General features: G+C 42.9%; 1 protein-coding gene across 2 annotated transcripts; it reads right to left on the reverse strand.

Moving 5' to 3' along the window:
- Positions 1 to 222: 222 nt before the first annotated feature.
- Positions 223 to 19,488, reverse strand: arhgap40 (Rho GTPase activating protein 40). 2 transcript variants are annotated; one of them, XM_019861135.1, is made up of 15 exons: positions 19,246 to 19,488; positions 13,998 to 14,227; positions 12,974 to 13,194; positions 11,829 to 11,904; positions 11,575 to 11,696; positions 9,700 to 9,865; positions 9,318 to 9,409; positions 8,151 to 8,228; positions 7,572 to 7,731; positions 7,079 to 7,161; positions 4,719 to 4,925; positions 4,487 to 4,630; positions 3,828 to 3,979; positions 3,102 to 3,157; positions 223 to 2,380 (listed from the first exon to the last, which is right to left on the reverse strand). In XM_019861135.1, exons 1-15 carry the CDS (start codon positions 19,317 to 19,319, stop codon positions 2,277 to 2,279), a joined length of 1,965 nt encoding a protein of 654 aa, XP_019716694.1. In that variant the 5' UTR covers positions 19,320 to 19,488; the 3' UTR covers positions 223 to 2,276. The 2 variants fall into 2 exon arrangements, with proteins under 2 accessions (XP_019716694.1, XP_019716693.1); XM_019861134.1 differs by lacking the exon at positions 19,246 to 19,488 and adding an exon at positions 16,444 to 17,104.
- Positions 19,489 to 27,535: the final 8,047 nt, after the last annotated feature.

Consider the following 27,535-nt stretch of genomic DNA (forward strand, 5'->3'; position numbering starts at 1 on the left):
CGGTGCGGGTCCCTGTGGGACGCCGCCTCAGAGGCGACCTACTTCTCCTGATTGTCAGCAGAAGGCCGCTCCATCAGCTCGCTTTGTACGCGCTCGCTCAACTGTGTCCCAGTGATGAAGCTCATCACATACTTGCATGCATGCGCGCGCGCGCTCTCTCTCACACACACACACACACACACACACACACACACACACACACAGCTGTCATGGAGTCCTGAATTTATAATAGCCATTTATTAGCTTCCCCCTTTATCGGGGAGATGCGACGCATGTGATGTATGTGCCCGGCAGCCATTACGGCCCAGATGACAGCGAGATGGCGAGCTGGGCGTTGATGGATGTCGCCTGTGTGTGCGCGCCAGCCACAAAATGGCGGCGCCACATCAACATGGAGGCGACGCACACCTGGCTGCGAAATGTAGTAAGCGCGTAGCAACTATACATGGAAAAGTGAAGTAAATGAACAATAGCTAGCGGCACAAATACGCACATGACAATGCCTTCACATTCATATAAATAAACATCACATAGGAACCCCCCCCCACCCCTATCTCCCACTCCCATAAAAATAAAAAAAAAAAATAAAAATGAAGACCAGCTTCACCATGTGTCCTTGAGGAGGTGACACCATTTGACTTCAAAATATCCTTCAACGCACAGGTTCGGAAGTCCATTGATGTTCTTTATAAGGCCCAGGAGAGCACAGTAGGTCTCTGATAAGAAGATAGCCATCAGTGCATCAGGGTCTTTCTTTAAAGGGCACATACCAGAATAAAAGGGCGGGGGCCAGAAGGAAGAGAAATGCTCTGGACTGCCAATCGAGTGGAGCAATGAAGCCTATCAATTTCATTGATGTCCATTTTCTACCACAGACTACCACATCAATGAAATAAGACAGGACCAAGAGAATCCCCCAAGAAGTCCAAGATGATAAGATGCACTTCTGGTCAGGTTCTGCAGGGTGTGAGCAGCCTTTGGTCCACGAGAGCATTTGATCTGGCCTACAAATTTTGGAAGTGCACCAGATGTAGGACTCCATACTGTACTGTGAATGTCTTTCAGGGCTGCATCATCACGCACACACATATTTAAGATGACCCTGAGGAGTTGACCTAAGAGTTTGGTGCTTTATAGTGAGTTGACTGTCTTCTGATTTAGCATCACTCAGGAGACTAGTATAGGTGGTTTAGATTTGGCAGCAATCAGAGATGATCTCTGAGGATGGCCATGGTAGCCCTAAAATGGTTGCATCAAACCAAAATGGCTGACTTTCTGTGTCTTTTCAGGTAGAATGTTATGTGTTCTGTTGTATTATTGTGTTTTTGAGGTGAAATGTTTGGTAAAGCGCGTTGTTACAGCTGCAGCTGTTGTGAAAGCGTTTTATTAAAAAAAAAAAAAAAGCTGTATTGTATCGAGACTTTTTGTGGGTCTACTCGCGATAGACATGCCCACAAAATGTCTGGCTTCAGGGGCCAAAAACAAAATATATATATACAAACGACAACACGGTGAATTAAATACGTACTGCTTTGACTTGGCGACTAATATTCCTCTCCTGAGTGAGTTTTGGTGGGGACCTCAAAAACACATGTACAGTATTATTTAGCAGGATGCGAGGTCCTTCGAAACTTGCCAAATTTCAGCATAGGCGATTCATTCGGCCAGCCACAAAAGGAACTGTAGCCCAGTCTGAAGATATGTAAGACGAAGAACCACCTATGCAGTAAAAACATGGACGATTGGGACTGTTTGCCCAAGTGTTTCCTGTTCCCTTCCCCTTGAGCAAGGCACTAAACCCTTGTACGTGTACGATCTGGGATGAATTTAAGTCTCTTGAAATAAAGTGAACACATTGTGTGTGTCAAACTGATGATGGGGCAGGGGAGGAGGTGGGAAGGGGTTGGGCAGAGGGTATAGCCAGAGGTGCTCTGCGGGCCCATCTGCTCTCTCTCGACTGGCGATGATTGCTGGAGAGAAAAGATGGCGCACCAAAAACTGCCCAGGGATTCTCTCTCGCTCTTGCTCTCTTGCTGCTGTCAATGCAGCAGCAGGTCCTTCAGCACAAGTAATGAGTCACATCAAGAGAGGAGGAGATGGAGGGATGTAGAAACATAGGAGGTGGAGGGGAAGAGGGTGGTCATGGAGGGCTTTTTTTTTGGTGGGGGAGGGAGATTTGCTGCTGGCAGATTGTTCATCTGTCCTCCATCTGGTTGTTTCTGCCTTGTTGCTCTCACTGTGGATTTTTTTCCCCCGATCTTCTTGAATCCATCCTTTCACAAGCTTCTGGTGTTGGGCTTCATCTTGAGGACCCACTCACCTCCTGAGTTGCTGTTGTACAAATCCAATAGGTGTGTGTCGGGGTCTAGGCGGTGCTCGCCTAAAGCAAACATACAAAAACACACCCCCACACACACATTACTTTCTGGATTAAAAATCTTCAACCGCAATGTATTCTTCATGCATTCCAAAGCAGGGTGGATGAATGAACGCAATGGCTCCACGAAGAGTGTCATTGCGCTACCCAGTGGCGGAGTTGGTGAATTACAGTTTTTGCGAAACCCTCAAACAAGATCGTCTCAATGGACGGAGGAGATAGCTTTCGGCCATTTTGAGATCGCACGTGAATGTGAGCATACTATGAGCATAGTTTGGATAGAAATGGGGCCTGAGTTATTATTTTTTGGCGTGTAAGAAGGGATTTTACTTCCCCAATCTACTTGGGTAATCACTTGTGGCTCACAATAATTATTGAATTTGTTCAGCATCTAGGATGAAAAAATCCTCGTGTGAGTTTATGCTTGTTGGCCATCTTGAGTACATACCACACACATTGCAATAAGCACAAATATGCAGATTTAGTTTTTCTCCTCATTTGTGGGGGTCTCCCTCATGGTAAAAAAAATAAATAAAATGCTTACAAGGCTAGTGAGCATCAACACGCTTTCCCGTGACAGTGCAGGAGTGGTGCATGTGTGTGCGCAGCGTAATCACTCGTGTGTTCCGATAAGTGCTGGATTACATAAAGGGCCCGCTGGCCCCATCAACTCAGTGGGCAGAAAGACATGCAAATGGTTCAGAGGACAGCATCAAACACTTACCGATGTTGCCTCCCACTTCGTACAGGGCGCACTCTGAGTAGGACATGGGGCCATTCCTGTAAAGAGAACATCATATTTTGATTATATCTTGAAAGCTCTGAACGGGCTTTGATCTAAATACTGTACATTCATTCCCCTATTGGACTACATACACCCCTCAGGTTTATTGTGAGTAACCAGAAGCAAAAAAAAAGAGAAGCAACACTGTTGTTCTCTGCTCCTCAACTGTGGAACAAACGTCCTGAACACCTGAGAGATGCTCACACTGGCCGGACACATTTTCCTATTTGAATAACGTTACTTCCTGTGTTAACCATCTCGTTTTTATTTTGAGATTTTAATTTGGCAATCCAAATGTTTTGTCATTTTACTATTTGTTTACTTCTGGAAAGTACTGAACATTTACTAGCAATGGGGTTGGTGTACAAATGAACCTGCCTTACCTTGTATTAATATACATATTAGTAAAAGTACTAGAAGCAGGCCACCAGTTAATCTATGTCACTTTTGCATGGCATTACACGATACTACTAATGCTAATTCTACTATTCTTGTTATGCCCATTGTTCTCCCTATCCATGCAAATTGTATGTTTTTCTACTTTCTCTTTTTCATAATTTTTGCTGCAGTAAATTGCAAATTTCTCCATTGTGAGACAAATAAAGATTTTTCTTCATCATCTTCTTCCTTTCGTTCTTTCTCTGAAATTGAGCACTTGTGGTGTACCTTCGTCGTTGGCCCTTCCCGGTTTCAGGGCTGTGGATGAACTGGTGGTAAAACTGGGTCAGCAGGTCGGACGCTCGTGAGTCCATGTTGATCTGGAACTCCATGAAGCCACTGACCTGATCGCCGATGGTGATCTTCACCGTACGGCGTGTCTGCAGGGAGCATGATCACGTAAAAAAATAAAGATTTTGAGACACCCGGTTGAACCTAATCTGCTTTATTGATGACGATTTCTAGGCTCACACTGGAATAACTACCAAGTATGCACAAGATAGGAACTGAGCCATTCCATGAAAAACAAAAATCTGTTTAAATAGATGGCCCCCGACAGTGGTTAGTTCCTGATGGAACATGGCGGCACAGGATATTATTGCACGTGTGCATTATTGGACATCTCATTTTGGCGACAAAAATGGAGCTCCACTTCACGCAGCTGACACCAATCTCGTGATGCCACTGGTATGAATATTTTAAGACTCACAGCGGAAAAACACAACACATTAAAATGTTATTGCTTTGGCCTGAAAAGCACCAGATAGGGGAGTTTTTCAGCAACAGAGCAAAGGTTTCAAAAACAACCAAAAAAATGTGCAAATAGGCAAATCCACAACTGGCGGGGAGCAAATACGTGAGGGTTCACATTATTTGTGAAAGCTAACCTCTGAGGTATTTTTCTCTGTTTTTTCCTTGTTGTCGGTGTGGATCTTCCTTAGCAGGTTCTTGAAGCGGCGATCGTAAAACTGGTAGCGCCGATTGCTATTCTCGTTTAGCTTCCGCACCTGGTTCATGACAAAATTTGGAATCTGTAGGGAGAGAGGACATCTGAGCTAATTAGCTGACATCAGACATCAGCGAAACATACTTGGGTGAAAAGCAGCGACCGTCGCGCACCGTCCACAGCAGGTCCTGATAGCGGATGAGGAGTCTCATGACATCAGCGGCCTTCTCCACCTGCCCCTTTTCGGCCCCCTCGGTCAGCCTGCTGGGCACGGCTTTGTGGAGGAAGAGGTTGGGAGCCATGATGGTTGCCACAGCCCACAGGTTCATCCTGTTCCTCTTCTCCCGGGACACCACCTTGCTGAGAAACTCCAAGAGGGCCTGCGAGAAACACGCAGAAATGAGAAATGAAAGTGAAGCATCTCAAGATTCCTTGACATTTAGGGAGCTCCAAAAAAAAAAAATAGACACGGACTGATCCCTTAACTCAAGTGTCAGTGAGGCATGCTTAATTAATGCACGCTGTCATGTAACGGATAAAACAGTGCTTTGGTCCACTTCATTTTAAAACGAGCATGGAAAAGTCAAGTGAAACATGATCATTATCCCAACCCTTAGGGAAGACTTTCTACAAGATTTGATTGGGATTTTATCACGTCACAATCTTTGATCAAGCTCATCTGTTTGATGGCGTTCTTCCATGCCAAACTCATTTAAGTATGTCTTAAGTATGAGCCTATCCCTTGTTCGTGTATTGGGACACGAGAAAATAAACTTGTCGTAAAGTGTTCACAATTGGAAGCATAGAATTGACTGGGCTCTCGTCCACTTGTAGCGGATACGTTGCTACATTGGGAACGTGAGGATGGCGACCCCAAGTGGGCAACAATAATATCTGCACCTCAAATGCGCTTTTTGTTGTGTAATACTGTAATGCGAAATCAATTTTCATCCGGTTACTTGATTAACTGGCGGGATAATTGATAGAAAAAAGATCAATAGCCGCAGCCCTTGTGATTTTCAGTAAAAATATACTATGATGAAAGTATGACTTTACAACTGCTTTAGCATACGTTAGGGATAAGACAACGGTTCGGGATAGGGATACATTATCATGTGGGCACTCAGTTACCAACGTCCATCCATCCATCCATTTTCTAATCTGCTTATCCTCACGAGGGTCGCGGGCGTGCTGGAGCCTATCCCAGCTGTCTTAGGGCGGTCAGTGGGGGACACCCTGAACTGGCTGCCAGCCAGTTACAGGGCACACACATGGACAAACAACCATGTGCTCACACTCACACCCAGGGACATTTTAAAGTGTTCCATTACCCTGCTATGCATGGTTTTGAAATGTGGGAGGAAACCGCAATACCCGGAGAAAACCCCCAGAGCCACGGGGAGAACATGCAAAATCTACACAGGAAGGCCAGAGCCAGAATCAAACCCTGCACCTCTGCACTGTGAGGCCGACGTGCTTACCAGTCGACCACCGTACTGCCCAGTTACCAACGTACTTACTGTTTTCTTAAATTCTTTTTAATATATGACCAGATTAGTCAAAAGGTGTACAAAGTCAGGTTACTTCATCGCTTTCTGAAAGCAACTTTGGTGAAAACCAAGGAGCCCCTGTAACTAATAGAAGGTGCCAAACATGATGGCAATAGGAGCGGTGTTTTATATTATTGATATTTCCAGTAATTAAGATGGAGGTTACATCTACATTGTGAAGCCAATGTTTTGCAGCCAAGAAAACAAAAATTGGGGTGGCAAAACAATAAGCTGTGCAAGGGTGAAGGCAGCTGCTCATGCTCTGCAGGTGCATCACACACTCCAATTTGATCCTCTGATGGTAATCGCCATTTACCCACTTCACAGATTTGGCTTCACAAAGTTGATCACACGCTCACATATTTGCATGATAAAAGATGGAACCGGCATTGCCAGTGTGCAACCCGAGCAGACAAAGACTTTGTGTGCTCCGCCCACTTTCACGAGTAGAGCTTACCCGCCGAGTTGAGTGTTTTATGGTGCTGAACTCAAGTGTTTTATAAGATTTGAAAGCAGTTGCCAGGCAACTGCTGGAATCTGGAGGAGGCTTGGCAGAAAAACAAATATGTCTTGTTCCCAAGAATTAAAAATATCACGATGTGTGTTTAGGGTGGCACAGTGGTCGAATAGTGAGCACATCCTCCTCACAGTACAGAGGTACAGGGTTCGATTCCAGCTCCGTCCTTCCTGTGTTGAGTTTGCATGTTTTCTCCGTGCCTGCGTGGGTTTTCCCCGGGTACTCCAGTTTCCTCCCACATTCCAAAAACAGGCATGGCAGAAGAATAGAACACTTCTAAATTGTCCCGACGTGTGAATGTGAGCATGCATGGTTTTTCATCTGTGTGCTATCCAGCACGTGCCGCGACCCTCGAGAGGAAAAAAAACGGTTTAAGAAATGGATGGATGGATGGATGGACTGGACTATGTGTGTTTATATTTCTGTTCCATGTGATGAATATGCAGTCAAGCGTGTGCGTGTTTACCTTCAGAGTGTTCCTGTTGGGTTCAGGCAGCAACAGAATGAGCAGGTTCAGCACCTGCAGTTTCTGCTTTAGCTCGGTGATGTCTGGTAGAGGCACAAAACAAAGGTGAGACAGTCCGAAGACACAAACACCCAAACACACACACACATGGACTCATTTCCTCTGTGTTTGTGGAAGAGTAATGAAATGTCTCAAGATGGATGGTGTCGTGACAGGGGGCCATTAGCTTTGTTAGCCTATGTCTGTGCTCATGCCATTTATCACCAACCTCCTCACCAAGTCTTCATCAGTGCGCCATTAATCAGGTGATCTGTCCTATTGAAATATGTTTTATTAAAATGGATGAAAACTGATGATTGTTACACCTCTGTTGTGACAGGGGACATAAAAATGGAAGAACATTAATTTATACTTCTGGGCAAATGTTGGTGTGTCTCAGCGGGAATTTACTTTAATGCACTCATGCAAAACAACATAAAAAGTAAAAACTGACCTCTGACGGCGCTAAAGGTGTTGAGGTACTCGGCGGTGAGCAAAGGAGCAGGGAGCTCTCGGATGAATTTCTTGAGAAGTGCGGCGGCGTCGTTGGGACTCACTTCCTCCCACTTGATCTGACCGGAATAGAAGTTGGCCTCCAGGTGCTGCTGCAGGGACTGAGGTCAAAGAACATGCTTTCAGAACATCTTCACGCGTTCTAGATATCGCACAATATGCTAGACGTTCAAAATACATGTCATATGAACTGTGCCGAATGTCAAAATGTCCAGATTTGTATGATTGAAAATGACTTCACAAATGCTTGAGGCTCAGGTAATGGACCAATCATGGCTCAGCTTCAGAAAACAAATGAGCCATGATTGGTCGTTATCTCAGCTTTGAGCAACCTTCTCCTCATTTTTAGTTAAGAGAAAAGGGTAAAATGTGAAGGCGCATAGAACATATTAGTATGAAGAAAATTTACAGGTTGACCTCCCCCTTTAGTAGTACTTTTAAGGACACATACATAACTGAGGTAAAAAATAAAAATAAAAACAAATCCCATCATTCTGTTAGGCTTAGGACACTCGAATACCTTGATTCTGGAGAGAGATCCTGGAACCCGCAGGATGCCCTCGGAATCGACTCCCTTCTTCTCCAGGAATGTTAAAAGCTGAAAAAGAAGAGAAAGGCAGAGACGAGATTCAGGCACCATATTCGTCACCTCTGCTGGTTATTCTGAGCGTTGCTGCTGCAGTCGGGGTGCCGTCTTACATCACAAGTATCAAAGTCAAAGCCTGGGGGCCAGATACGGCCCGCCACGTCTTTTTATGTTTATATGTCAGAATAGTTGAGTTGGAAATGAGTAATATTTCGTTGGAAATTAGTAATATTTTGTTTCTAATTCAAGGCAATGAGGACATTTTTGTTTGTTTTATGTACGTTATTTATTCACGTTGTGAAATATTTATTTTGTACATAAATTAAGTTTCGTCATTTGATTTTATGGCTATTATCGCGAGACTTGAGATGTGGTAAGGTAGTTCCTGTCCAGTCTCGGACAGACAATCGAACGCAAGACATAAGAAGAGCAGCAGCTAAAAGGACTGTTCGCTGTCTGTTGAAGGTATTTTGTGATTTATTTGGCTGTGTATATGTAACTAAATGTAAGACTTGATTGTAATTGTTATATTTTGTCATGTCGATACCAAAAGTGTATTTTTTATTGCCCAAGAGCTCCGAAGTTGCAGGCGGCAATGAGGTTAGCGTTAGCCAACATTTTTGTATTCGCCTCGTACGTTGTTTGTGTATTGTAAATTGCTGAATGTACATTTTACCAACAGTTTTCACGGTGTTGGTGTACAAAGACAACCCCAAAGACAATATTAACACCCGTCACTTGGAAACCGTGCCCTGGTTTTGTTACTTTGGAGCTACTATATATATATATATATATATATATATATATTATAGGAGTACCATTTCAATTATGACTGTTGGTGGTGTAATTAAATTTAGGAGTCATTTAACACCTCTGAAAAGGTTTCGAAAAGTAACTAGGCTCAGGCGGGACATTATTGTAAATTGGGCCTGGAAGGTCAATCCGACCCACTTTTTGACAGCAAAACCACAGCACACATGCACCTGCACACCCACACCCATACCCCCACACCCACACGTACATACATACACACACACACACACACACACACACACACACACACACACACATATACACACATAAGACAATGTGTGATTTTACCTCCTGTAGGAGGAGAGGAGTGGTTGTAGCCGCCTTCACTTTCTGGTCGTTCTCCAGCAAGGTGGCTAGCGGCACGCCAAACAACGAGCTCTCTGATATGACATATTCATGTGTCGTTAGTTTGAACTTGATCTAGTCTACTTCATTCAATCGTTAGGATTGTATGTGATGTTCTATTTACAGAATATTTCCAATGAAGTCATGTAGGGAGAATCAGCGAAGAGGCACTACGCAGGAAACTGAAGAGCGACATTGTCCCGCTCTTGTTTTAACTGGCAGCTTGACAAACAATGCCAACTATTTCTCTTGTGTTGCCAATGTAAATCTTCCACACATTTTCTCTGTGTGGGTGTGTGCACGCGTGGTGAGTGAGACGCCATACCTGGCAATTTCCTCTTGGCCGTCTTGTGCCGTTTCACTTCCAGCCCGATGAGGTCGCACAGCGCCGTCATATCGATGAGAGCCAACTGGCGCACCTTCTTCATGTCAGCGTGAGACAGGTCTTGAATCCGAGTGACTCCCAGACGGGACTTGGTGCAGATTATTCGCTGAAGGTAGAAGAGCAAAAAAATACAACAGAAATGGAAGAAAGGTTATTCAAGAAAAAAACAACTGGGGATTATCAAGAATCATGACTGATGAGATCATATTGACTTCCACCCATAGTTGCATTGAAATTCTTTTTGACAACAATCTCTGACCCATAAACAAAAATATCAGGCTGAGATCAACAATCTCAATAAAATAAATGGGAACTTTTTACTTTAGCCAGCCCTTATGCGATTGCTTAATAGTCCGAACGTGTTGTATTCTATCAGAAATATGCGCTCGCAAAATAGTAAAGTCTGACATATTAATAGCTGTGTGAAAAACGCGTGTAGGCCATGAATATAAACCTGTAACTTCATTCAGTGCTGTTTGTGGTTGGGACTGCAGCAAAAAAAACCAAAACAAAAAAAAAAACAGGACTCTGTGAGCTGGCGGACAAAATAGAAATGTAACCTTATTAATATGACTGTTGGACCTGATTGGTGGCTGACTTGATCCCCAAAACATCAAATACAGTCATACCTCGGTTTTCGACCATAATCCGTTCTGTTTCACTCTGTTCCGTTCTCACTGACCATACAGAGTGGACAGTTAAAGCATCTTGCTTACTTAACTTTTATTGTCTTCACTCTTGAAGTACAATACAAGTACATAACTCAGTCTCGTAACATCGGATAGAGTCACACGTCACTTCCTGTTGCCTAACCAAAGCTGTCACACTAGCAACATCAACTCAATCAAACAACACTATTGTTACATGTTCCAGAAGCGATTTGTTCGAAATCCGAAACTATTTTATTAGCCCATGATTAGGGGCTAATACACCATGCAGAAATAACAACAACAAAAAAAAAAAAAACAGTCAGATTTGCGTAAATCACAACACATCTGCTCACAATGAACGTTACACGTTCATACCTGTCAACCTCGGCTAATACCTGCCCTTATAAATGATTACGATTCCCCTTACAAAGCAACAAAAACCCGTACAACGGTTTACCGCGCATGCGCACATCATGCTTTATCAATCTGACCGCATGCAGCGATGAAAAAAATATATACGATTAAGGATTACTTTTGCTGGTTTGCCGTGACAATAGTAGCAATCGTTGGCTACCAGCAGGTGAGGCGATCTGGATTTGAGCCAAAATGGTCTGTGAGATCGGTTCACAATTTTTTTTCTTTTCCCGTATAAAAGTTGTAATACGCCGTACATGATTTGAAATGATAAAAAAACTTATAAAATATGGGGAACAAGTTGACAGGTAGGCACGCTTAAGCAAGCCGAGAGGAGTCGAGTGGAGTATTCGTGTTTGTTCAGTTCGGTCGAAAACCGGTTTTCGGTCGTAATCCAAGGTGTAAAAAAATGATCAAATCGTATTTGCTTGTTCGACTAGCGATGCCTGGCCATAGCGCACAGAGCATATACACAGCTCGAATTTTCTGATCGAAATCCGATTTGGTCGCTAACAGACGTTCGAAAACCGAGGTTTGACTGATAGAGAAACCAGAAATTGTGCACCCCCCCAACTGTAACCGACACCTTTAACCACTGCCTCAAGGATCTTTCGTCACTATTACAGGGGTACACAAAAAGTACATCTATAAATGACCATTGGTGTGTAATCACAACGGGATCCAAGGAAGAAGATTAAAAAGTGAGAGGCATTTTAGTGGATTATTATTATTATTATTATTATTTGCTTACAGGCAAGGTGCTCTCCTCCCTCCTCCGCTGGGTGTTGCTCGGAGACATTCTGGCCAGTTTGAGGAAGATGACGGCCTGTTCACAATAAGCCACGTCGGTGAAGAAGATGTCCTCCTTCGGAGCTGGCCGAGGGACACGCGTTCACAGGTATAAATGACAACAGGAGCCGATACAACTGACTTGATGTTGAGGAATGCTTTTCTTAATGACTTGGTTCAATATTACTTCCTAGTTTCACTTTGTGAAGGTCTCACCTGAGTGTGGGGTTTTGGAAACTGGTGCCATACTGTTCTGGGCCAATTCTTCACTACGCTGAGACTCAGACAAACCCTGTCGGAAGAAAGTATTGATCGATATGATTTAAGGCACGTTAGCACGTCTGCGTCATGGTTGACGGGGAGCGGGTTTGAATCTCAGCTCGATGGGTTTTTCTCTGGGCCCTCCCCGTTTCCTCCAATCTGTTATGTTTCCAGAGGACGGTGTGTGTCTTGTGATTGACTGTATGCATTCGATAAAATGGTGAATCCTTCTACAACATGATGCAAAAATTGCACAATGAAGCGTTTGGCATGGAGCAGCAGTCGTAAATATCAGTCGGCCGCCACAGGGAATACAAGTCGTGTTTTACTTGTGCAGGATTGCAGTGGGTAAAGGACAAGGATCCCAAGAAAAGCGGGCGCCGTTCCTTTGTGGAAAGAAAAGATAAAGCGTGACCTTTACATGTGGTTTGCTTTTATCGTCCATCGCGGCATACTGCATACTGATGCAGCTTGGCTCTTGTTCACAAGGATGCATACACAGGGGATCCTTGCTTGACATACGCGCCTACGGGGTTACGAATGGCGCACATTTAAGAATTCAGTGACACTTGGCACCATCAGTTCAACGCTAGACTCAAGTTTTTCATTTGATTGTTTAATAGTGATGGCCTAAAAAGTGTTGTTTTTTTAAATAAATATGAACAGACTTTATTGTTATGTTACTATAGCTAAGTGACAGTCTACTGCACCTTCTAACTGACAGACGGAATCAGAGCAATGGCGCTGCCCCATACACTGGGGAGCACTTGTACATCATTTCCTCAAAAAGTGACCTCCGCGACAACAAGATGCTGTGCCGCAATCAAGCATTTGGGCGTGTTGTTGCTCGGAACGTGTCGAAATAAACGCCACACTTCCTTCTTTTTTTAAATTGTATTGTAAGTATGATTAATGATTTGAGTCAATAAGAAAGCAATGTGAAAGCTTGTATTCATACAAATGCATTGCCCCCAAAAATTATAATAATGAATATACACATGATGCCCACTTCAGTTATGTCCAAGTTCAAGTGGTTACTTTATCAGGAAAATACGGAAAGCGGGCTGTTGAAGCTTCCTTCAAACTTGCGTCAGGCTCACCTGACGGAGGGGCATGTCAAAAATATCGCGGACGTGGCGCGGTGCCGGTTTGTTCCTCTTGCGTAGGGACATCGTGTAGGAATCCACTCTTCGCTGGACCGCCTCGGCTTGCGTCCGCGTTAGCGTGGACAGAAGCACGGCGTTGTCCGCATCCTCGCTGCCCTCGCCGATGAGGTTGGACAGACCGGCGTCGGCCAGCCACTGCTCCTCTTGCTCCCCTTCTGACAAACACACACACAAACGAACACACATTAACTCATTCACTCCCAAAGACGTTTTTAAACGTCTTTTCAGACTTGGTCCAGAATTGGCTGGTACTGAATGAGTTAATTACGCGGATCACCTTCAACAGTGTCGGACAAAAAGTAAATATTTTCAAAAACAATAGAGGTGGAGAACCTGTGCACTGTATGTGGCCCTCAAAAGAATTGCTGGATATAATAAGAATTGGTTGTAATCATTACAGTCAGGCAAAACACACTGCGTACAATATTGCTTTGTTTGCTCATACAATACAGCGAGATATTAGTGAGCTAATATTGTCTTAGCAGGTTAGGGGACACAAATACCTTCTGACAAAAAAATTCCTTTCTGGAAGAATGCGCTTGTGGTGTCACGCTTTTGAATAGACTTAAGACATTCGTGAAGGAGTCTTGTTAAGATATTGTACGTAAGGTAACGGAGGCCTTAAAAGCTTTTACACAAAGGCAGTCATGTGACCATGCTGCATGTGGCATCATAGAGCCGCATGCGGCTTCATGAGGACTTTTCATTCTCGATTGATGAAATAAAGCCAAGAAGGGGCTCGATTGAAAACAACAATGAGGTCTGATTAAAGGGCACTCAGATCATTGGGTGAGCACAATAACATTAAGTCAATACAAATCAGCCCTCCTCGCCACTGGGCGTGTGTCGTCATGGTAATGTGCTCTCCTCTGAAACCTGATATGTTGTCATGGCAAAAGCATCCTTTGAGCAGTGAGAAGGCAAAAAGCTACTCGACTGGCCATTCGCAGTCTTTTACCTTCCGATTGTCGGGAATCCCTCCGGGTGCTGTCGAGGTCCCCAAGGCCGCCCCCGAGTCGAATGGTCTCCACCTCGTTCCAGAAGGAGTCGAGGCAGAGTTTGTCGGGATGCTGCTCCTGGTCCTGGGAGGGCGGCGAGGGCGGCGGCGTGTGTGCGCTGTGCTCAGCGGCGGCCTGGTCCTGCGGGCTGGCCCGGGGCTCCACGCTCATCTCGGTGGGGCTGGGGTCTCTGGCGCAGACATACACACACGTAAAGAAATCACAGGCGTGCATGCAAACAAAAGGCCGACAAGGACGCAGGAGAGCTGGAGGCGAGGGGCGAAGACCGCGGGGGTGGAGCGGGGAAGACGGAGGAGCCGGCACAAGAGATGGAGAGACAAAAGGAGCGGGACGAAGGGAGGGAGAGAAGATGGCCAAGGGGAGGGGGGTGTCTATTGTTCTTGCAAAATGTGGCTTCGAGACCAAGCATCACCACTAGATGGCACTGTACGGACCTGAGCTCTCACTATGGCATTCACTTTCACTGTCAATATAGTGCGAGGTACAATACAGTCACCTTTTCCAGTGTGATATGTGGGCTCCCTCTAGTGGTACGTGAAAGAATCACTGAATTGAACCTTTCAAAATATGCAGGATATAACAGTGGTTTGTCTTTTTTTTTCAACGGTACATTCATTGACTGAAGTTGTATTTAATTTTCAAGAAAAAGACATTTGCATTGATTCTTTTAGAACAGTTTGTTGAGGTGTAATTTTATTGTTGGCAACACACAAACTGTTAAGGTCACACCCAAAACCTCAGTCATCATGTCTAAATCAAGTCATAATTGACTTCTGAGCATTACTCTCGAAATGTTTTGTGACAGGGTGTGGGGTTATGGGTTAAGTAACAAATGAAAGTTGAAAAACCATTGTGTGGATAACACAAAAAGATGTGTATTTCTGTGAATGTGGTGGAGGTTTGAATGGAATGGGTGAGGAGTTGAAACCGCACAAATATTAAAAAAAGAAAATACAGTACACAAAAAAAGGTGTCAGTTATGGATCAAGGCAAGAAGAAGCGTTGTTTTAGGGGTATGGCTGGATATTTTTTGGAACATAAATTGGTTGATTGGACTGAAACACAACCTGGGATTGTTATTTCATTTGGGGACCCAACAAATTAGGGGAATGGTATGTTGCAAATAATTGCCAAAAATTGAATAAGTCATACACACAATTGAAAAAAACGCAACATGGGGGTAGGGATAGATCAATTTTACTTCTTTCGATTCCTTTTCAAATGCTATTTGTCTTTTTTTTTTTTTTTTTGATTCATCAAATTTTGCATTTGGTCCTCGAAATAAACGATTTCGTTCAATCATTCATTTGAATTGAATATGCTCAAGTACAGGTTTGTTGTTTTCTAGAGTGAAGCGCACTGTTCATGTTAAAATTGTGCATCACGTCACAGTGGCTTATGACATCAAATGCGTTTAATAGAAAGCTGCTATCCTACTGTACTTTATTGGCACACATGGTAGAAAGCGTTTTAGGGAGCCGCAGCACTAAGAGCATGCCATGCATAGAAGCCAGCAATACAGGATGTGACCAGCTGAGTCACTGCGCCCGTGTGGCTCAGTCACATTCCAGAAGGCACAAAATAGATCACCAATCACGAGCTGAGAAACATAGGCCAGCGGTAATCTTGCCAAGCCTGTGTCAAAACAAAGACAACATTCTGTCTAACACCGACAAACAATATCAAACGAGGTGAAGGCCAGATTTTCTGTGCTCAACTCATAAAAAAACACTTAAGACAGAGCTTGCACTACACTAACTACTGACTTCAGTTTAAAAAGCACGCAAGTAGTCAATCGATACGAGCGATGAAGGCAACGCAAGCAAAGACCATCACAGAGCTCACTGATGACTTTTTTGCTTGTGCTGGAAAGCAAAGTGCTAAATTGTCTATTCCCTGCTGATTAATCAACACTTTTTCTTATATGCTGCACAAAATGCTGTGATTTGTCAGTGGAATGCTTACAATGTGATCGAAGTGAGAGGAAAGATGCAAGTTATTTCGAACTTTGATTCGCTTTGGAATGAAAATGCTAAATTGCTCATTTTCGACCGATCAGTCAACAAATCGGCTCATCTGCTGCAAATTAACAGTTGAGAAAAAAAGGGCTGTAACTTTTCTACGAATGGAACAAATCACAAGTTTGACGTGATTTAAAACCACCAACCTATGTTTGTCTTTCAAAAGAAAGAAACTAAGTGCTGATTCAATCAAGGATTGTCTTGTTTAGGCAAGGCAAAGTCTTATTTATGCTTATTGCACCCTTTTCTTATCATTTCATCACCACACGCTTGTTTATGTTCAAAGCTGATGATGCAAGATTACTGCAGCAAAGACGAGTTCCATATCAAAATACCAACGTCTTGACTTGTTCAGGGTTCTTACCTGGAATTCCTCTTTTGTGAAGACTGCCTTAAGTTTTTGATCCTAATTGGTTTCTGTGAAGGACGCAGTCTGATATTGTTCCAGCGCGAAAACTGCTTGGTGGGCTCCAGTGCCCAGTTCACCACAACATCCTCCCTGCCTCCCATATTCACAGCGCCAAAAGAATCCAGAAGGAAAAAGTCCCGCACGGAACCGAGTTCAAGAATACAGCATAAGATTTGGTTAGAATTGCTGTCCTGGACAGCGACAGAAAGTTCTGGTAAGGCTCGCTGGGTCGTGAGCTGAGGTGCAGGAGCAAGACTAGAATGCCGTATGGGAGGGGCGACGCCTTGAACATGAAGGCATGGTTCTCACCTGACCTTTTCCTCCCCCTAGGTGACACGCCCCTCTCGCCGTCACTTGAATTGACGTCACTTGTGTAATCTACATTTTACTGAGAATTCGCTAGAAGAGATCGTCAATGGTGTGATGACTCGATAAATTGTGAAATAATCTACATTTTACTGAGAATAGAGAAGAAGAGATTGTCATTGGTGTGATGACTTGAGAAAAGGTACACTTATCTTAGCGTCCAATATTCAGCCTCATGGGGCACATCAGTGCATACTGGTCCTGGGGAGGGGGGGGACACAATGTCCTCCCCTTGTAGCTCATACTTGGGTAGGGACACGACAATGAAAAACAAAACCAAAAAACTGCCTCATATGTTCATAGCCTCATAAGTTCAGTTCACAATTACGTAACTGATGACTTAGTTGCTGCACGCATACCTGAGCGTGAGCAACAGGTACACAGTTTGTGTGACAGAAAGGAGGCGTGTAAAGCAAAAGTAGGGTAGAAAGGATTTTGCTCGTTGCTCAAGCGCGACAGGTCGATCGGCCTTGGGTGGGGGTGGTGGGGGGGGGGGGGCACGTGTGAAGTCCCTCGACCAAATCGCTGTCATGCTCACTTTCCAATTAGCAAATCAGCTGACTCGTATGTAAAAAAAAAAAAAAAAAAAACAACACCCTCAAAATCTAAATAAGAACACATTAGGTCCACCTGAACAAGAGAAAAGCGGTATAAAAATTGATGGCTTTAAAAATGCAGATTTCAATTAATTCAGCTGTTTTATTGATGTAATAATATTATGTAGGCTGTGGCAGGTGAGCACCTGTGCATTATTTCTGTCTGACTTGGCTGAGTATGGTGCAAAGCAAGACCGATGAACACTTGGAATGTGACGATGCATTCGGATGGGAATTGAAACCTGCAGTGCAGCTTGCGATGTGATGCATATCAATTTCCGCATGAATGCAGCGTGGAAGATTTACGATCAACAGTATGTTGCAACATGTTAAGGTTTAAAAAAAAAAAAAATTAAATCACCATCCGAAATAACATTTTTTTTTTTTTTTAAATCTGTTCAGTATCAAACTGTCCACAGCGACATATCTTTATTACATGTCCAGTTTTAAGTAACATTTTAAATGTGCCTGACCAACGTGGATTTTTTTTTTTTTTTTTTGCCTCAGATGCCGATTTAAATATTTTGGAAGAACAAAATTCTGATAACCCATTAATCGTCTGATGTATTTAAAAAATACATAACTCAATGCTTACAACAATGAAGATATGAATGACAGCCGAAATATTTGACTGTCTTACAATACTTTGTCCTATAGCATTCAACTTTACAAAAGAGAGAAAATTTGTCAAAAATGTGCAATTTGTGGAAAAAAAATGAATTCGGGGAATCTTTGAAAGTATTAGGTTGTAATGTGTTAATATGTGGGAAAAAAACCCGTTAAAATCGTCCAATTAAATCATCAAAGAAGTGCAAAAATAGATTAATAATAATGTAAAACCAGTAAAACATTCAGTCTTAACATCAATAATCCATAAAATGAAAATGCTCTTCTTTTTACCATTCCTAATACAGTAATCGCTACATAATTGCATTTCACTACTTGCAAATTCACCAATTGGCATTTTGTTTTTCTGTGGAACCGATCACAAAGTATTTGCTGAAAAACTCTTTCTGAAATGTCCTAAATTGCAGCCTTAGCCCAGTTTAAAAAGGAAAGTAGTAAACCAATTTGTGTAAAGGAAGTACAGATGTGCCATGAGATGAATTTTGTTTGTTCTGTGACCACGCACATAACTTGAAACACTTGCATCTCAAATCCCCTTCTCCCACTGAAAAGAATGCAAATGCTATTAATCCGTTCCAGCCCTCCCTCAAACAACAACAACAAAATATTGTAGCATGTATTCTTATGAAGAAAAATAGCATTGGAATACTTAATTTTTTTATTGGCAACAACCGTGGCGGCTACTGAAAATGTCAAGCTGCTTGGATTGTTTCTATTTGAAGTGCCTATACACTCACACAGGAAACCGCAGCTGCTCAGAGAAAAGAATGGACAAAATGTCAGAAGTGTTGTTTTTTTTTTTTTTTTTTTTAATCGCCTACGGGTCGACTTGATAGCATTAATAACACAAAGTAACCCCGGCTTGGCTCTGTCAAGGAATACTGTAATCCGCTGGAAAAAAAGGCGCTCATGTCGAAAGGTTTAATCCTTGTGGAGGAATTCCACTGCAAGCTACTTAACCTTTACAGAATGTAACAATCCACCCATGCATACTTGATCAAAGGTTGCTTGACAAGGATTTGGAGACTGATGCCAAAAATATGCGGTTTCAATCACTCTATACCACAGCAACCACTTTATCGAGTCAACATGGACAAAGGAGGAACCTCTCCTCAAATCTTCAAATTAACCACAAAAGTACGTCAAGGACCACCGAGTCTGATCCTACCTGGCCTTGGCCCGCACGATCCCTCGTCCCGAGAGCAGGAGCAGGGCCACTGAGCCTCCTCTTCCCCATGGCATCCTGCTGATGGTTGTGGCAGTCCCCCCACCTCCAAAACTGGAGGAACCAGCAGCCGCCTGCCGCGGGCAAGCAGTTTCCTTGCAGTCTCTTCAGTGCGCAAACACATCGCTAGAACAAGGACGGCCCGACCGCTTCCCCACGCGCGTCAGTACATCGCATCCTGGAGCAGGAAAGGGGGGTCTGCCTGGGGTGCAGACTGTTTGAATGAACAGCTGCATGACCACATCGGCCAGCTGTACGGATAAAGTTAGGCCGGCAAACACGTTACGTATCATCAGCAACAAGTTCACTTATTATATTTAATGGTTTACTGAACACCGGTGTGTAGAAACTCACTGAACTTGTGTCACACTTGATCTCTGCTCTTTTATCCTTATGGTGGTGATGTCACTTATTAACAACACAATTCAAGACAAGTTGTCTCAATGAGAAACTGTCAAATACTACTTTTACACTTGTACGTGTTGAAATCACTTACTATCCTCTGGAGTGGGCCACCATTTTCCAATGGTGGGGGCCATACAGAACCACGCACTTCCGAACCAGATGTATGACATCCATACTATTTCAAATATGGACAAAATATATTAAGAGCACATTGGCATGTATTTCATTTTTGATCACAGATTTTTTTTTTCAATGTCTATAGAAGTTCCACTATCCATACCCAAAAACAAAGGGTTTGAAGCAAACAATAAAAGAACCACATACTGTAATTTTTTTCTCCCGGTGCGAAGTGCTCAGGCATAAAACTGACCATTCAAGGACGGCACAAAACTGCTGGAAAAAAAAAAGCAACATTAACCACAAGAACTCATTTTGTGGACAGATTGCCCTTAAGTTGTCTATGCATCTTGATTGTCGACCAGGACATGGTGGATCCTGCTTCTCTTGCCAAAAATCAGCTGGGATAGGCTCAGGCCCACCCCAACCCTCATATGAGGACAAGCTAAATAGAAAATGGATGGATGAATGAAGAAAATGCACAACTGTACTTGTAAGCCAAAGAGAATTATAAAACCTTACAGAGACGTGATAATGGGCTGTCATTGTCTGGTTTCACAGGTAATTTGTGACACCACTGCATCCCAAATTGAACACAATAATTCAGCGACAATTGTTCCCACTATTGTCTAATCTCTGTCAGGAGTTTTGGAAGAGATTACAAGGGAGGCTTAAACTTTGAAACACTGTGTGTTGGCTAAGAAATATAAAAGCATGAGAGCGCAGCTCAGGGATATAAATAACACCGGTCTTGGAAAAAGAAAACAAACAAATAAAAAGATTACGCACAAAAACATGGGGGGGTCGCACACGCATCATGCATACATGGCAATTTTCCGCGGATCCGCGGAAATCCGCCGTTTTATTTCTTAAATTGATCATTTTTGTGAATCGTCTAAATCCGTTGAGAAAATTTTAGGGGCGGTCAGGTACCTTATCGTCGAGTTTTCACGAGCTCTCCCGAGCAGTCTCTCCGTTTTCCGTTTGTAAACAGCCCTGCGATTGGACGTGTATGAAAGCTTCACCTAATCAGATCACTGAAGGCATTATTTGTTGCGGAAGTCTTAGCTCGATTATAAACGGCCCAGCGATTGGTTAACTACAAGCGATTGGACCAATCAAATTGCATGTAACATATTGTTTTACCTGATTCATGGCGGCCTGTTCGTCTCGCAAATTCATTGTTCTGGGATCGTTTTGAGCGGAATTATGAAATTTTTGACTAAAGATCAGGAGTCTTTAATCCTAGAAATTGACTCAAATATCAAGAATAAATTCCGATTGGACTGGCTTGACAGAAAAGTCACTGTAAAGGTTAAAATTGGTTCCAAGTTCGACGAAGTTACAGAAGCTCTTGGACAATTTTTGAAGAAACCAGACGTAGCAGGCAAAGCTTATTGTGTGTATTGTAGTGACTTAATTAACTATGGCTCCCGTGGATGCGTGGCACTGACAGATCATGCAACAAAAGTGAAAAAACATGCAGACAAAATCGCCATTCGACGGAGCAATTATTCTTTGGGATCGGCATTTTTCAAACAAACTTAGTCAGCGGATACAACTAAAGACGTTACGCGCTGGAGTACCAAGCAACGAAATCTGCTCCACTGACGCCCCTCGCCGATAGACAGGTACACTCCGAGGTACATACTTTTTTATTCAAATATACGAGGATGATAGTTTCAATTTTATTTGGTATGCATTTGTAGCAACAGCATGATAACATTTATTTGTTTTGAGTTGCGTTTTATATTCATATTGATAATTCACGTTTTGTCTTGGATAATAAAGCACGGTTAGGCATAATAAATTGTATGCATAATAAATATTCACTATCACTGTATGAGGTAAGAATCAACAGCTTTTTATCACATTTACACAACACTTTATGAATACAAGTCATGAACAAATCTTAAATATGGCAGGGAATGTGTTTACTTTTTTAGTTTTGATTTTGAGCAACAAATTTGGAGTTACATCTTGGTGCTCACCAGGAATGCATAGGCAAAATTGCACAAATTTTCACTTGAAAGAATAGTGGCGATCTTGGGATTTTTTTCTGTTCAATTTTCAAACTGCGTAAATTTAATACACTTCATCTTCAGCATGTTTAGTGCCACTTTTGTAAGCAACCACGCCCCCGTCCAGGCCACGCCCCCGTCCAGGCCACGCCCCTTCCGCTTTTTTCATCACTCGCCATTGCCATGTATGATCATGGCTGACGTCATCAAATTCGGTTGAGACTTCAAAAAGGTGAGCATCGAATGGATGAACCCCAAATCTGTGTTTTGCAATCCCATTTGACTTTTGCCGAGAGAAGTGGGGTCCACCCTGGACTGGTCACTAGTTTACCGTATTTTCCGCACTAAAAGGTACGCCAAAAAGCCTTCCATTTTCGTAAAAGCTCACAGCGCGCCTTAAAATCCAATGCGCCTTGTGTATGGTCATTACGGTAATATGTCAACCCCAAAATGGCTCCTTGCTAGAGACATGCTTACAACACAGAGTTCAAACTTAAGGTGATCGGTTTCGCAGTTGAACACGGAAATAGAGCAGCGGCAAGAGAGTTCAACGTTAACGAGTCAATGTTATAACTTGCTGTCGGTTAAGTGAACTGTGTCGCTGCTTTATTAAATAAGTTTTACTGACATCTGATCGTTCTGTTTGCATTTCCTTGAGTGTAGCTCCATCTAGTGGATGCATTGTAGATTGCGTCTTATAATGCGGTGCGCCCAATGTGCGAAAAAAAATTACAAAATAGGCCATTCGTTGAAGGTGCGCCTCATAATCCAGCGCAGCTTTTAGTGTGGAAAATACAGTAATTGCAGGGCATGTGTAGACAAACCAGCATTCACGCTCACATTCACATCCATGGACAATTTCGAGTCTTCCATTAACCTACCATGCATGTTTTGGGGATGTGTAAGGAAGCCAAAGTACCCTGCCTGTTAGGCAGAGACGCCGAGCACTCGTCCACCATTCTGTCTATCTGGCGTCTACTCCTTTTCATGTTTTTTTTTTTTTTTTTTTTTTTAAATATGGAAGTGGGAGTCCCAATAGAACATGCAACTATACACAGGAAGGTGCAAGCCAAAACCTCACAACTGTGAGTCAGAAGTGTTAACCAGTCGGATCAGGAAGGTCATCAGGTTAAGGCTGGGCTGGGAGAGCAAAAGCATCGACACGCCGTGGTGTGCTGCTGACTCTCCACTTAGTGGTAATTTACCCACTCACCTCCTGGACTTTGTGTCTAACCAGATCAACACAGATTAATGCAAACACCAGAATCCGTTTGGTTAGGAGTTAGCTTTCCTCACCGGCGTTCCTTGTCAACTTTTCACCACGGACCCAAACAACCACCTACCACCGAGAACCCCCCCCCCCCCCACAGCTTTTTTTTCGGCTCGACAAGACCTTGATGTGCCAAAACAATGTATCCACTCTCTCTCAGCGAGGGCATACCCGATAAGACAAGGCTCCCCGCTTAAGCCGAGACCTTCCTCGCCTCTTCTGACAAACAAGCTTAGCTCGTGGATACGGGATAACAGGAGGTGAGAGTGCTGGAGGAGGCCACGGCACATTTGGGCGTGACCCCGCGGTCGGCATGTGACAGCCAGATCAGCCTCGTGACCTGCTCATCCACATCTTGGCAAGCGGGCCACGCACGGTCAAGGATGAGGGCGGGCGGCAGGAAAGTGGAGCGCACCGTGCGAGGCTGGAGAAAAGTCGGGGAAATAGATAAGGGGGCCACGGTGACAGAGGAGGATAAGAGCGCCGGCTAAAGACAACAAAAACGTGGTGGCAGATAATGCCGAAATTCACTGTGTCATATTCATGACTCGGCATTTTTTCGCCACTCACATTCCACTCCGTCAACATGTCAGAATGGCTCCGTTTCAGCTTGAAAACACAATAGTGTGCCATGATTTCCAAGTTTTAAGATCAGGGGCTTATTGTTTTCCTCACAGCTTTATTTTTTTCCATATTTTATTTCTTGACTTACTTTGCACTTATCCAATGTTCACATTAGATAAATGCTTAAGAATTGCAGTATGCAGCTGTACATGTTTACATATCATTGTTTCATTCGGCATGAAAAGTTGAAGTGAAAAAAAATACAGTTTTCTTTATATTTGCTGCTGTAATCTGATTTCTGATTGCCTGACTTACATTTACGTAACAGCATGGATTAAAAACAAATGCCACCGAACACACCTGTTTTGTTGCATTTTGTGATGTCGCACGAAATGCCGAAAAGACTGTGAGACAGTGTTTAAATGGTTGAAGTAGATAAACTGGCTTTCGTATCTGTTCATGGTTCACTTGCCTATATTTCAACATAAGCATTACCTATAAGACCAAAACGTTGACATATAAAACATCTAGTATTGTTTACCGGAATACAGATTGATTTATTGCTTGACAAAATAGCCGTTGCGCAACAATAACAAAGAAGCAACAGGTTGTGTCGAGTGTTTGTTTCTCTCAAGTCATTTGCCAAAATAAAAATAGCAAAACGAGTTTGCAACCGCAACGCAGCACCGGATAGCATTGGACGCACTGCCTCTCACAAATACGACAGATGTCGAGTTTGGGGGAGCATACTTGCGATTGTTGATGGGGTTACAGCTATGTGTGTGATAGGTTGTTGGTCACCTTGAATTCACTACACAAAAGAGCAGCAGTAAGAACACGTGCCCATTTATCCCCTAAACGTGTGGCATATCTCCCAATTTAAAAATCTGTTGTTGACGATGTTCAAAATTGATGTGCGTGTTCTCGTGACCCGCTTTAGAGAGAATAAAAGTGAAAATGAACTCGCGATCAGGAAACATGTTAAATCAAGAAGGCCAGCAGATGGATGGACTAAGAACCTGAAATGATCCAACCAGTCATGCCAGCAACATGTTGATCAAGGAAGCAAAATGTACACTAGGACTGTGCACACTCTACAAGGGTGCCGTCGCACAGAAATTGAAAGCACACCATTACAAAAAAAAAAAAAACCCTGGGACATGGGCGTTTTCACATCATCAACTGCTTTCTATTGGCTCATTAAATCACTTCGTTCAACTTGTTCGAGGAACGAGTTGGGCAACCCTTTAATCAATTGGCATGTATTAAAAACAAATGCCACTGCGCAGACAAAAATCCAAATGCACGCGTTTCAGACTCGAAGAAAAGCAACACACAGCATTGGTGTCTTTTCATCACTTTGTGATGAAAAAATGCCAAGAGATGGCACAAAACGTGGTGCGCGTCTTATGATATTTATGTGACACCATTTTGAGCTGGCTAATCGTACTTGACATGTTAAGTGAAGGCAAGGCATGGCAGCTTTATTTATATAGCGCATTTCATACACAACGTGCTTCACATAATTAAAAAATACAGCATTTAAAAGCATAGGATGTCTCTCGCTGGTTGCAGTGCAACCCCCTTTTTTTTTTTTTTTTTGTAGATTTTAGAAGAGCATTTTATCAATCCTCATTAACTTCATAATTGGACATAATTAGGCCTCCAAAGCTACGTCACATAAAGATGGGGACTCCCTGCTGATATCTCCAACTCTTAATTGATGAAAACATCCTTTCCGGTATTTTTCAGGATTTTCTTTTTGTCCTTATTACTGTTATTACTGCACAATAACTTCATGGTAACACATAATGAGGCCTCCAAAGCCACATCACATATAGATGGGAACTCCTTGCTTATATTACAACTCTTATATTATCAAAATGTCCTTTTCTGTATTTTTCAAGATTTTTTTTGTTCTTATTATTCTTATTACGCCCCAATAACTCAATGATTGTACAAAAGTAGGCCTCCAAAAGCACATCACATATAGATGGGAACTACCTGCTTATACTACAACTCTTATTTTCTGAAAATATTCAAAAGTGTCCAGTTTGAAGCGCTTCACGCTCGTAAATACGAAACCAGAAAGCCATTCCAAACCAAAATTGACTCGCTCAAGAATTATTATTACTTTGTAATGATATTGCGACGACTAGCTCGCTAGCCAGCTCCAAGACACAAACAGGACTCAAAAGGCCCATCACCATGGTAACCACAAATGCACCAACACCATTTTGACAAAGAAAAGACAAAGCTAGTGAAGGTAAAAATGAAAGAAAAGGGGTCGTCCTTACCTGGAGAATCAGCAGTGGCTCCATCTCAGGCGTATGAAAGTTCAACTCTTTCTCCACGTGAACGTTTGCCCTTCTTCGTCTTGAAGAAAAACAGATGTCACAGGTGGCGCTTAGGCGCTCTGCTTGCTTTCCCCGCTTGCCTCCCTGATGATGGTGATACTAATGAGACTTAACTCCACCGCCACGCCGCACCTGGTAGCCGAGGTCATCACACTCGTCCTCCACCTGGAACATTTGCATATTCAGCGTGAGCTAAAAAGTCAAAAGTAATGCTCACCTATGCTGGACACGGTCAGCTGGGCATTCGTTGAACAGTGCGTTTACTCGCGTAGTGGCAGAATTGCACTGCATCATAAAGATAGGGTTTGTCTTTATGATGAAAACACAATTAAATTTGTTGTATTTTTAACTATTTTCTTTCGACAAAATGAATTAGTTATCTAGAAAACACATTGAACTATCAGTCAAGGATTCAAGGAATGTATTTGTCATAGAAACACACAAGTCAACATATGTCACGAAATACGTTACCCAAGGTCCCAGGTTAGCCCAGTAAATCCCAAGACGTGAGGTAAATAAAATAAAAGACAGCAAAAAAAAAAAAAGAAAATATAAAATAAGTACGATAAAGAGAAAAGGATTTAAAAAAATATTTTTTTACATTTTTTAGCTCTTGAATCATGAAATGTACAAAAACATTTATAACTGTATTTATGGATTTATCCAAATCAGATTTTTCTTTCCTTTTGTGGTTTTACATGTTCCCTGCAGAATGTGCACAATAAAGAAATATTTTTAGACACAGAGTATAGTACACTTGGTATTTTCATTCGATTTGAGTCAGCGTTGAGCACCTTTTGGAATTACGACACTCCCATCGATACCTAATATGTCATGACGACACATCTGGACTGTTGTGCTGCCTGACTCCATGAGAAGTCAAGGTGAGAGCGTTGACAAAGCATACCTACCGTATGTCACTACATGAGGAGTGTCATTCTGTATTCTTGAAATAGCCATTCAGGTGTGCCTTATACTGTGACCAGCCAGCAGAACATTTTCTATGTTGTCTGACAGCGTGGCAGTCAATCAGTCACAGTTATTCCTCACATGCTGGTTAAGATGGCCTGTTGCTCGATACAGTCAAGGTGGAGAATGTGCTCAGAAATATTCTCTTTGCCATCCTGTTTTTGTTTTCATTGCCCTCCTCTCAGGTTATCCGCTTCATTCCAGACAGACGCGCACGTATGTACACACGCACTCACACACACACACACACAAACGGATATAGAGACAGAGCGGTGGAGGGCGCAGAGGGTCTTAAAGCAGCCCACGCTCTTCCTGCTATTGTTTCATTTCAGGCACCCTCGCAAGGACGAATATGCACTCCTCCGGTTGTTCTGTTACCATGGAGGAAAAAGCTCATGTCACACTGCTTGTAAAAGCAGGCTGTATTAACGGCACCGGCATGGAATGGGGTTACGAAGTCGAGCCGGCAATTTGGAAGATGGGACTGTCAGAGCCATGCCGTCCGTCCAAAGCCACTTTTACACTGCAAT

The sequence above is a fragment of the Hippocampus comes genome, unplaced genomic scaffold (genome assembly GCF_001891065.2).
Source record: "Hippocampus comes isolate QL1 unplaced genomic scaffold, H_comes_QL1_v1.1 scaffold40, whole genome shotgun sequence".
NCBI classification, from domain to species: Eukaryota; Metazoa; Chordata; class Actinopteri; order Syngnathiformes; family Syngnathidae; genus Hippocampus; species Hippocampus comes.

Excerpts from the sequence above, each read along its gene's own strand:
- arhgap40 (XM_019861134.1), bottom strand. The coding sequence starts at position 16,589 with ATGGGAGGCAGGGAGGATGTTGTGGTGAACTGGGCACTGGAGCCCACC. Across the intron at positions 9,410-9,699 it reads GGCCAAGAGGAAATTGCCAG|AGAGCTCGTTGTTTGGCGTG; the intron begins GTATGGCGTCTC and ends ATGTCATATCAG. Across the intron at positions 2,381-3,101 it reads CGAAGTGGGAGGCAACATCG|GCGAGCACCGCCTAGACCCC; the intron begins GTAAGTGTTTGA and ends TGTTTGCTTTAG.